Source organism: Apus apus, chromosome 6 (assembly GCF_020740795.1).
Source record: "Apus apus isolate bApuApu2 chromosome 6, bApuApu2.pri.cur, whole genome shotgun sequence".
NCBI classification, from domain to species: domain Eukaryota; kingdom Metazoa; phylum Chordata; class Aves; order Apodiformes; family Apodidae; genus Apus; species Apus apus.
Genome location: NC_067287.1, coordinates 22,350,608 through 22,362,966, shown reverse-complemented (window position 1 = coordinate 22,362,966; position 12,359 = coordinate 22,350,608). Strand labels below are relative to the sequence as shown.

At 36.7% G+C, this 12,359-nt stretch overlaps 1 protein-coding gene across 2 annotated transcripts in view; it reads left to right on the top strand.

Moving 5' to 3' along the window:
- OLA1 (Obg like ATPase 1) overlaps positions 1–12,359 on the top strand; it is a 95,594-nt gene that overhangs the window by 39,240 nt on the left and 43,995 nt on the right. For both annotated transcript variants that reach the window (XM_051623401.1, XM_051623402.1), the window contains one exon: positions 4,464–4,639. In XM_051623401.1, the coding sequence (XP_051479361.1) occupies positions 4,464–4,639 (176 nt within the window). The remainder of the gene's footprint in view (positions 1–4,463; positions 4,640–12,359) is intronic.

The following is a 12,359-nucleotide window of genomic DNA, read 5'->3' as shown; positions in this document are numbered from 1 at the left end:
GATAGTGTGTAGACAACTTTCTAACCTTGGAAAGCTCCCTCATATTTAAGAACTTGAACCCTCATTATGTCAATAAGTCGAGAGACACATTGTGTTTGAGGTTCACCATATTTAAACACAGCTCATAATCAGAAAGGGCTTTACCTCTGGTAGGTGACTGTACTCTCTCTGTTCTTCTGCAACTATCCCATTTTAGTTCGTCCTCACCTGGATGTCCCATTAACATGCTTTCAGGGAACCTTTCCTCCAGTTTCCTACCAAGTTCTCTAGAACCAACAGTCATCCTGAGATCAAATTAAGACTACCAGGTCTCCTTTTCTCCCTCTCTGCATTATTTTTACTCGCTGATTCTGCTGTCATCAGTGATCATTATCAGCCAGCCAGTATCAGCATTTATTTGTCTATGTTTATTTTTTACCTTCTTCAGAGAGGTACATGTCCATTAACTGGTGATACCCAAGATAATCTGACCTGTTTCTTTAGAAAACTGAAATTCTCATCTCTTTGCTGTCATCTTGCATCTCAAAACCTTCCTCTCATCCTCCCTGCTTCTTCCAATTCACTGTATTTTAGTGGGTCATTTTCATTTTCAACAGACTGCTTTTCTATATAGTGCTTTATACAAACTACTTACGTTACTTCTTATTCAAGGTTCACACCCTGTGTCCACCTTGTGCATCTTGTTCATCACATAGATGTTGCACTGTCTTTAATTGGACAACAATGTCATTTGTAGCCCCCTATTTATTATATTTTAAAATAGTCTTTGAGCTTTCTGTTTAGTTGCTGTTTATGCTGCGGGGAAGAATCATAGAATCATAGAATCCTAGGGGTTGGAAGGGACCTCAAAAGATCATCTAGTCCAACCCCCCTGCCAGAGCAGGGTCATCTAGAGCACATCACACAGGAACAAATCCAGGTGGGTTTTGAATGTCTCCAGAGAAGGAGACTCCACAACCCCTCTGGGCAGCCTGTTCCAGTGCTCTGTCACTCTCACAGTAAAAAAATTTTTTCGAATATTCACCTTGAACCTCCTATGCTCCAATTTGATCCCATTACCCCTTGTCCTATCACTGGTCAACACTGAGAAAAGCCTAACTCCATCTCCCTGACACTCACACCTTACATATTTGTAAACATTGATGAGGTCACCCCTCAGTCTCCTTTTCCCCAAGCTAAAGAGACCCAGCTCCCTCAGCCTTTCCTCATAAGGGAGATGAAGGAGTTGTTGCATCATCTTCCCTAACTAAAAAGAGTTAAAGGCCTTGCTTGACAAAGGAGCTTCACTCACTGATAAAGCAAAGGCAGAGACATATTAATAAATGGTAACAAACTAATAGCAGTCTGTGTCAGGTAAGATTTATAAATTAATACAGTAATTTTTTTCATCTTTGTAAGTTGCAAATAACAGACACATTTTCTGGTGTGTCCTATTTCTTGAATCAGTTTTACATTTACAAACCCTTAACAAGAGATTCACGACTAAAACGCGATGCCTGTTACGTTTCTCAAGAAGAGTCTCTCAGTTTATGCCAAAATCTGGACATTAATGGCAATTTGGCTTTTTAGGTATATGCCTGCCACTTCCTTATGGACTGTGGCTGTCTCAACAGGAAGAGATTGAAATTTCTCTCCTTTAGGTGTTCCTGGTAACTTAAAAAAAAATAAAAATCTACTGTGATTAATTTAATGGATTTTCTGTCTGTTCAGAAGTAATGACCTTTTTCAGCACACCTGTTTATTGATTTTCTTCTTTCCAAGTTAGGAGAATGTGCTTTTCTTCTAAATGTAGAATTTAAAATTTAAGCTCAAAATCCAACATCTTAATGGAATATACAGTTAATGTCCATTTCCAAAAGAGGAGTCAGGCAAGCTGATGAGGAGGAGACTAGGCTAACTTGTTGCCTTGAAAGGGAAATAATCAGCTCAGTAGAGAGGCTCCTTATCTGAACAAGCAACTGCCTGTGCCAACATGGGTCTCCTTGTGGATGTTCCCTAAATGAGCTGCAGGATGGCTGCTGACACAGGCATGAGTACAGTTGACAGAAGGAGGAGTCTTGGAGAAAACACTGGCAAAATGTTGGTGTCCATTGGTTAAAGCAGTTAGCGGACTGAGAAGAGGACAAAGGTGAAATATATGACATCAAGTTCAGTGGGGGAATTACACTGAATTAATTTGTTTTGGAGGAATAAAGAGCTTGTTTTTTTGTTGTTTGTTTTTTTAAATTTTTTTTTTTTTTTTTTAAGGAATGGGAAGATATGAAGGGATTAAGATAGTTGTTGGTGAAGTATTTTACTGTCATTGAAGAAAATGGAAAAATATAACTAGTATATAAGTTGGGTTTTGTTACTGACTAATTCACCTTACATTTGCTTTTTCTTCCTGAAGACCATAATAAACTGTTTATATTTTTATGTTCTAAATGTGAGAACTTTATAGTCATGGAGCTTTTCTCCTGGTTTTAACAGTGCTTTTTAAACCCGTGGACACCAAATGCAGAAGGAAGATGTAAATAATTTGAGAATGTATTATTTAGGTGGTAATGGACACTTTTTTATTAATACAAGGAAGAAAGAGAACCTTTTTATTTTAGCTGCATAAATAGTAGTAATCAGTTGAGAAGGCTGGGCAGGTAGACTTTTCTTTGATCTGTATGATCATCTTCCTATTATATCCCCCCCCCGGACCTTTTATCCAGTAAGTTCCTTGTAAATCAGAACAGAGCTGTAAAATTCAGTTCTGGAGTATCTATCTGTTCATCCAACCAGCTGGTGTACCTTGAGTCAGGGGTGCAGACAGGGATTTATGAAAGGCAGAGGCTACACTATCTTTCTTAATTGCCTGGGGTTGCTAGGGTTAGTGTAGTGAGTTTCTATTTGGCAGAGCAGCCTCTTCTCCCATCATGGCCAGCATCAGCATGGGTTGGATCTATTGCTGAGGTGACTTCTCCTGTGTCAAGGGAGCTTGTTGGTGATCTTGGAGAGACAGCTGGTGGGAGAGGAAGGAACTTGTAGTAATCACTGTTTTGAAGACTTTCCATAAGTTTATGTGAAAATTACTTTGAAGCTGGCTGACAACATCATTTTAAACCTGTGTGCCACGTGTTTTGGTGTAAAATCTTTATTGCTAAAGGACAACATGAAGTTTAAGGTATTCATGACAACAAAGAACCCCAACTTTGTCCTATCAGTTAAGAAACTGTTTGTAGTGTACCCTGTTTCCTGTGTTATGTTTAGTACGAGCCTTGGATTTGTTTTCCCATGTAAAAAAAGCAGTTGATCTTCATTTTTGGAAACATGAAAATAAAATTATTTTCATGGTTGGTTTCTCAGGCATATCTTTAATATTCCAGGATAAGCATGCGAATACTCTGAAAATTCATCCAGGAATAAGTAATAAACTGGTTTAATTTTTTAGTATTTTTATTTTGAAAGTACGTATTGATTTTTCTTTTTTTGTGAGTGGGTTTTTTGGTGATGCAGCTTATCTGATAATTTAAATCCTAGTTGAATTATGTTGCCAGATTGCCTTCAGAAGGGCATGAAGTCAGCACACATGCTTCAGTAATATCTGGTTGTTTTACCCTTATGTTTCCAGTTGGCAATTTGAAATTATGGCTTCAACTGCACTTTAAATATGTGATAATAGCATGTGTTTCTAATAAGGGCCAGCACCATTTTGTTCAGATAGTGTGAATGGTTGTCACTCATATATGACAAATGCACCTTCATCTGCTTCTTTGATGGCCCCCTAAAAACCATACCCTCAAATCAGGCCGATGAAATTAGCTGCTGTGTAAATTGTGTGTCTGAGTGGTTCATTATCTAATCACCGTCAGAACCACAGTGATAAAGTAGATTGAAACAGGGACGAGGTCTGCCAGATGATTTCAGGCCTTTTTTTCTAAGCCCTGTTTCCCTTGGAAACACTAAGAGTCGTTCAGAACTTTACCATTCTTTGTCTAGAACAACTTTTTTTCTTAATGCATAAAATTGGTCAGGCAGTGAGGGCTGCCAGGGTGATTTGTATGGTTTTCTTTCCATGAGTCTTTTAGTGGTTACTGTGTGTATTAAAATGTTCTGTGATGTTCAATTTAGCTACTGTGTTTGCTACTGTTAGGTTAAATGCTGCTAAATGCAGTGGTACCTATTTTCAGGAAAGTGCTTTAGCCTACTCCTATTTAGAAGAAACTCTTAAAGATGTGTTAAGTGCTCTCCTGAAATGCAAAGCACTGTACTTTGTATGTGTCTGTGTAAAGCTTTGAATTCTGAAGTTGATACGTAAATTAACAGACTAAAACAGTATTATCTAAAATATTGGAGGTGAAGCTTGTATATGGGCAGTATGACAGACCTGACTTCAATATTTAATCTCAAACTCCCGTGACTCCTAATAGGATGTTGTAAATATATATTCTTGTATTTTTAGTTCAATATGTAATTTATGTGTTCTTTTGTTTTAGGAGCATTTGAAGATGATGATATCACTCATGTTGAAGGAAGTGTAGATCCTGTTCGTGACATTGAAATAATACATGAGGAACTTAGACTTAAAGATGAGGAACTGATCATGCAGAGTATAGACAAGCTTGAAAAAGTAGCTGTAAGAGGAGGAGACAAGAAATTAAAGCCTGAATATGTAAGTATAAGTATATGACCTATAAAAATAGGTCAAGTGCTCTGTATTGAACTGAAATGTTTGTATTGTTGAGTTCCCTCATTGGTCTCCCATACAGATAATACAAAACATTAGTAATTTTATGTCTATTTAAAAGTAATTATTATTCTGAGTTGAAAAATTTCTAGATACTAGAATTCCTGTGTCCACCAAGTGAATATATTTTCTTGGTGTTGTTGCACTTTGTGTCTTTTTAGTGCATGTTAAATAAAGATTGTTAGTTGAAATTGATTTTAGAATGTTGTGGAAAGCTGCTTAAATGAGCTCAGTTATCACAGGGTAGTAGTGGTGTGTCTTTGTAAATTAGTAACATGTAATAATGAATCAACTTTAGAGTATATTTTTGTTAATCATTATTTTATTGCCACTTGACTTGTGAGTCTGCTAGACTTTGCCAGTAGTCTGGTTATTAATTTTTCTTTTATCATTAATATTCTATAAATATTTCAGGTGGTATATAAAGGGCATTCTCTAATTATTACAGCAGTGTATCAATGTGGAAACAGACTATTTATGCTTAGCAATTAAGTAGTAAAAAATACTGTTTTCTTCCATGGCTTTTTAGATAGTAGGTTATAAGAAAAACATTGTCATACCAGTGGTGGTGTTTTATCAGCATTGAAATGCAATATTAGCTGTCCCTACCTTGTGTTTGGAAGTGAATAGGAAATGAAAGTGAACATCCCTCTCCAAAATGTTCATCTTTATGATGCATTGTTAAAAAGCACTGCTTTGGTAGCTTCTGTTGGTGAAAAAGTAGACTTCATCTGGCTTTAAAAGTATTTGTTCCCCGATTCATCTAAGCCAATCTCTGTTGGATGATTTGAAGGTTTTCACATAAACCCTGAGAGAGAGAGAAGCAAGTAGTCTTCATTTAAGGCCTTATCTGACATATACCAACCCAGCCTTAGGTACAGTTGGGCAGTGATTTTATCTTTTACAAATGATTGCATGTACTTAGAGGAGCAGTGCAGCTTATTCCTACAGTTTCTTTCACCTTTAATTAAGCTTAAGAAAAGGGGCAAGCAAAAATCCTATCCATAGTGAATTCAAAGTTCAGCCTAAGGCAAAGTTTTACATTGTCATGAGATGATGAAATGGGGAGTGTTGTGATGCTGTTTTGCCCCAGTCCTGACCTCTTCTCGCTTACTTTCTTCTGTGCCCATCTTTGGAAATGGCTTTCCTTATGATAGAGACATTCTTGCCCAGTTTTTGAATGTACGTGTCTGGCTGCTTTGTGGGTTTTATAACACAGCCTGTGTTCTCCCTGTTTTAAGGAAGAAGGCAGCATTTTCTTGTGTTTGCAAAGAGACATAACTGAAGTGTGTTTTAAATAAAGATCTAAATAGTCATGCTGTAATGGGTGGTAGGTACAGTTGCTCTTGTATACAGAGCAGCTCTTACTCACTTTGTAATTACAGGAAGTTGATACTGTTTGAAAACAGAAGATGTCAGATTACTTGCACATCAAGGGAGACAGTAAATAAACTCATCTAGAAATGCAAGTTAAATGAATAATAGAAAACTTCAGAATCTGCATTAATCTGTCTTTACCCAGCTTCAGTTTCTTATCCTTATCTTTGCATGTTCCTTCAGTCTGCTGTTAGGTCATCTGTAGTTCACCCGTCAAAATGAATTTGTCATCTTGTGTTTCAAACTTCCTTGGGTTTTTTATCCTTTCTTTTAGCACATGCACAGAGAACACCACGTTCTTGTATTGCTCCACCAGTTGTGTTCTCAGCAACAGCTGTTACACTTGACTAGTCTCAGCTGAGCTTGTCAGAAACAATAGAGGTTTCAAAGGCATTAAATTCCTTTGTTTCATGGAAAGGGGTGGCTGAACAGAGGGGAGAGGCACAAATTAATGCTCCTTATGAGACAAAGGCTGCATGTAGGAGCTACAGTCACTAAGGAATCTCTTCAGGGAAATGCTTTGTCACATCTTTGAGTCCTGCTGGTATTGGACCTTCTTGCTGGTCTTCCTTTGTGACTTGTATGCTTGAATTGTAAGGTAGACAGTAGACCTTAGTAAAATGGACTTTTTTTTTTTTTAATGATAAAGGCTTGTGAAAGCTCTACTTAGATACTTCTCTTTTCCTAGTAAATCAATCCTTAGGCCTGGTTATGCAGCCTCTACAAATAGATTAGTGTAGTTTTAAGATTGTAACGGCAATTCTTGGGCTTTTCCAGCCACTAGATGCAATGTTCAGCCAGTGGGTTGTGTGAAGCATGGTTTGCTTTGCCATATTTTCTTGAACATTTCATATTGTTTAGGAGGCCTTATGGTTGCAAATGTGCAGTATATATCATTATTACCTGTGTGGTAAATGACTTAGGGGTTTGGGAGAGAAACCAAACAGGACTGGTGGAAAAAAAGTTAAAGATTGTGCCTCCCTAAAGTAGTAGCCAAATGTTAGGAGTGTGTTTTGGCTGTTTGATACTTGTACTTAAAAATCAATGACACAATATGGTACAAGATCAGCAACATGTAATGTTGATGTAGGCTTGGAATATCTTCCTTTACACATATATTTTTGTCTGTTTCAGTTGTGTTCTCACTGCTGCCTTAGAAATGAGTCTGTATTTACTAAGGCTACTATTCTTTCAGACTCAGTATGCCTTAAAATATTATTTTGGCTATAACCTTCTAAAGAGTTATTATAGGACAAAAATACCCCTGTTATTTATATTTTAAATATGTCTGGTGTAGTTATCTGCTGAGGCAGGAGAAAGATATTGAGTTGAACTTTATTATTAGCTTATTTGTCTGTCATTTTGGGTGGCAGGAGATTTCAAAGTAAAATTCAAATATGAACGAATTTATAGATCAGCTTGTACAAATTTTAAAACTTGTTTTAAAAACTATATATATATTTATGGGTTTTTCAATCCTGGAGACAGAAGTCTTCAAATTAATACAGTATAATATAGTTAAGTGAACATTATTGCAGGATTCTTCCTGCTTGATTCAATTCTAGTCCTTAGAGATTGACCCTCTGCAATAGATAGTTATTCCTTCAGTCCTTTTTTAGTGCACTGTCTCTTGAATTCCAGCACAGAATAATTCACAGAGGTAATGGTATTGTGATTTATGTGTCTGACCATGAGAATATTATTTACAGTTGAGTTCATGCACATTATTGATGTTAGTGATATGAAGACAAAATCTTTAGATCAGTATCAATGCCTGCAGTGTCTGAGCTTCCAACTTGCAGTTGAAAGGCAGCTTTTACAGTAGGTCAGGATCAATGTTCACTGCATTTGAACTTCCAGTTTTCAGTTGAAAGGGGTGCTCTTGTAAGTCCTATGAGATATGTAGATTCCATTGTTAAAGTCTGTCAATTTTTAAAAAAATATTAGTTTTTCAAATCAAGTGCATTTTGTAAGAGCAAAAGTAATTGCAATCATGAGAAGAACAGAGAGTCCTTTTTAATATTAGGGTAGAAGAGCCATCTAGTGCATATTTAACTTGGAGAAAGGCATCCAGCTTTGTTTTGTTACTGTGATGAGTGGTGAACTAAAAATTGATACAATTACCACAGGTATAGAGTATAAATATCTATTGGTGGTAACATGCTATTAGGAGTAAAGCAACATCTTCTTCATAATGTTTGAAGTAGCTTTAAATCCTTCTTCCCTTCTCCTTCCTTCCATTTGATGTCTCAGTCCTCTCCTAATAAGATAGTAACTGTTTGAAAGATGTTTTCCTGTTAATTTAAAATTACTGATACAGTGTGGGAGAGGCTTCACAAACAGCAGATAGCTGGTACATTCAGTTTCTTCTCACTAGCAATATATAAGCACAGTGAAAATCTTTCCTTCCCACAATATTCCAATGAATGGGATGGTGCAGAATTTGCTGACCTTGTGCTGCAAGCACTTGCCAGTTCTCACGAATGGATGAACTCTTATTTCTTGTAACTGATGATGTCAGTTGGGAATTTTCACCCTTCTTACATTCTGACTTGATAAATACAGTGATGATTTGGGTTTGGGTTTTGTTTTTTTGGGTTTGTTTTGTTGTTGTTTTTTTTTGCTTTGATCTCCTTTTGTGAGGAGAGTTTGAGAGGCTGGTTTATTCTACTGGAGACAGATGGAAGGAGCAGCATATACTTACACTGTTGACATACTTTCTGCTGATGGCTGTTACAATTTGTAACTTAAATGTTAAATCATAGGGAATTGAGAAAATATTTATATTCTTAATGCATATAATTATGCCTAAAATCTTTAGTGGACGATTTACTGTGCTTAATGTGGTATTTAGAGGAAATTAAAGTTCATTCTGGAATAACGTTTTGAATGTAACAGGAAAATATTCATGGCAGATGTTTGTGAATTAATTGGTAGTAAAGACTGACTTAAAAGTACATAATGTGTAAATACATGTTTAGGTTTCTTTTGGTTTTATTGATAGACAAAAAGAAGCCAATGCTTAAATACTTTCTGTCAAGGTTGGTCTTTCCTGTGTTGATTTGAACAGTGGCTTAAAGTCATTACTTTCATAAATAATGCCTGTCTGGGTCCAAGCCATGGTGTCATTTTTAAATAGTATATATACACACCAAAAAACTCTGGTATGAGTAGTTGTATTCTTTTTCCGTTGGCTTAATTCACATCTAGAACAATGCATTCACACATGGATTTATTAGGAAATCAGTGTGTGTAGACTAGTGTAGTAAGAAAAGTTCAATTGAATTCCTATGGAAGATATTTTATTTTACTTTTCAGTTCAATTTCCCTGTTATAAATTTTTTATTGCTTGAAATAATCACTCGTGGATAGACTGCTTTCTGTATTTCTGCCTACATTTTTCTTTGAGAAGGTGCAAGTGGCTATACAGTTATGTATCACACTTTAGAACCCACAAGGATGACCCACACAGGAGAATTTGGGGATTACTGGCTTCAATTACATTGCTTCGAAAGCTTGTAGGATGTTTGGGGTTAAAGCACTTGCTCTGGTTCATAAAAGTTTATTGGCGTTTAGCTTTGAGTAAATCTTATATCATGTACAACTTGTACTGGCTCTGTTAGAAGGTATTGAATAGAAGGATAATACACTTGTCCTAAATCTATTACTTCTCCCATTGTATTTTTATTAAAGTCAGTGAACGAGGGAATTGTAAGAGATTAGACATTGTTTTGTACCACAGAGGAGCTCATTGTCACTCCAGTTTATGCAGTACCTGTCTTGTTCTCCTTCTTAAGAGCTTATTTAAGTACTTAACACAATTGAAAAACATGGATTTTGCCTCTTTTTTTTATAAACTGCAAATTTTGTCTTAATTGTCCTTTAAAAATACGACTGTTTCTAAACCTTATGTTTATAATAAATTAGGACTTTGTCACTTCAGCTTCACCCTGTTAAAGGGCCAGAAAACCTCCAGGAAAAACAGACAGCTGAGGCTATGCCAAAGGGAGCTGAAAAGATTCCCAGGGAAAGCCACAAATGGCAAGACTGTGGGCATGGCACACCCCAAGCCTTGTGTGCACACAAATAATTGCTTTCAGAGCAGCACAGTTTAACTAGTTATGAGTACTCTTTACCACAAATTGCATAGTACTCTGATACCTACCTGTATCTGAAAAACCATCATAGCTATTTTGAAGGCCAGTTGGAATACTAATTATTATCTGGTTTGATCTCTTGCATGTCCCAGTTTAATTCTCACAATTGTGCTTAAAATAGAATGTCTTAGTGGAAAAAAATCAACCTCTACTTAACTATTTTCTAGCTAGAGAGAAATTACTGCAACTTGCATAAACTGTGCCAGGGATTACTTACCTTCACTGTTTAGAAATAAGAAACAGCCTTAGTCTGTATTTGTCAAGCTTCAAGTTTCAGCCATTTGATTTCTGTATGCTAGTGTAAAAACCCTGTAGTATGGGACTGTTAAATTAATTATTTATATCTATGAAATGCAGTAAGAATAAAAGCATTAGATTTAAGCACAGTGAGTCTTTGTATATAAGCACTTTTCCAAAACTTCTTTTTCTCCAGTTTTTCACTATTTCAATAGAGATGAGTATAGAATTATTCACTTTGGACTTTATATACTCAAATACTGGATTAGACTTTATTTACAGTACACTTGGTTTGCTTGCAAGCCTCAGGTCTTCTCAGTCACTCTTAAAAGGGGCACGTCCTCTACCTGGGAAATACTGTATCCACCTTCCCTTGTTCCCCATCCAGAAAATATATTAACTTGAATTTATTGTATTCGAAAACATTGTTTGCTTTCACTAAATCTGTCTAGCAGTTCTGGTCACTACACACATGATCTGTGTTGTTAGTAATTTACTATTCTCAGAATCTGTGTCACTATTGTGGTCTTTTTTAGGCTGTTGATGAAAGCTGGTAGCTAGCAAAATGCAAATAATTTGTTTGGAGTGCCACCAAAACCACACTCGTTAGATTTTCGATTTGCAGTTATATTCTGAGACCTAACGGTTAGGTTATATTGACTCTGTTTAATGTATGCAGTATTTCTTGAATTAAATACCTTACGTCACTAGACCAGATTCCTTAGGGAAGTCTGAACATATTAATTATACACTACTACCTTCATTGTGGATAGGCTATGCAGTTGGACCGTTGTATGAAATGAACTAACAAAGAGCCATAGGGTAACATTTTAGATACTCATTATAGCTTTTCTGAGGAGCAGAGCAGTTAAAACTATATAATTTTGGACAAATGAAACATCTTACTAAAAATGTATTTACCTGCTTTTGAGGTGTTTATGTTGTCCCAAAAGCGGGGTTCATCACCTAGTGTGCAAGAAGCCAATCCACACGTGGAGTCGAGATACTTGCTTTAAGAGCCAGTTCTGCAGAGAAAAGGGAGCAGGGTGGGATTCCACAAAGCAAGCTGGGTTTCCCGAAAGGCAACTGCCACTTTTAGACCCAAAAACATGAGAAAGAAGTTTATCTCTAACATTATTCTATGACTGGCACACTCGATTAGTCAGCTAATTCCTCGCTTCTGTTTGAAGTAGCAATGCTCGGGAATGTCACTACGCCTGCTCGAAGAGTAAGGGGGTTGTTGGTAGTAGGGGTCCTTCTAGCCTCTGGGTGTGAATTTTAGTATGTTGATAGCTCATTAATATATTAATATGGTGATTTCAATTACTCTTTGTTTTTCCACCCAGTGCTCAAGACTGTAACCAAGATAAATGCGGGGAGTGTTCCTTTGCATGCTTTTCACCTGTATAGCAGGTGTCTTGCAGGCCTGTCTCAAGGCCAGGCTATTGACTACTTGGGCATGTTTTTCCCTAACTGGAATCTGGTTTTGTTGAATTCTTACTGTTTCACTGTTATCTAGGCTCTGTTTTTATTCTATGTGTCCCTTCCATGTGATATTTCCCCCCCCCCCTCCCCAAATGTGATTTGCCTCCTTCACCTCTCAATTTTACTTATTTCAATTAATAACTGACATCATTTACGGGGATCTGGTCAGTTACTACACTTTGGAAGTTTTGAAGGGAATAGATAAAGTGCTGAGTAACACCCCTGTGCATCCCAGAAACATCTCCTTCAGTGGGGGGAAAAAGCTTTCTGTGCTTACAGCTATGCTCTGTAGTAATGGAGACTTTTGCACTGCCTGCAGGATTCACTTGCACTTTGAAGTGTGAAGTGATAATCCTCACAACTACTTACTTCTTTATTAAATTTGCGGA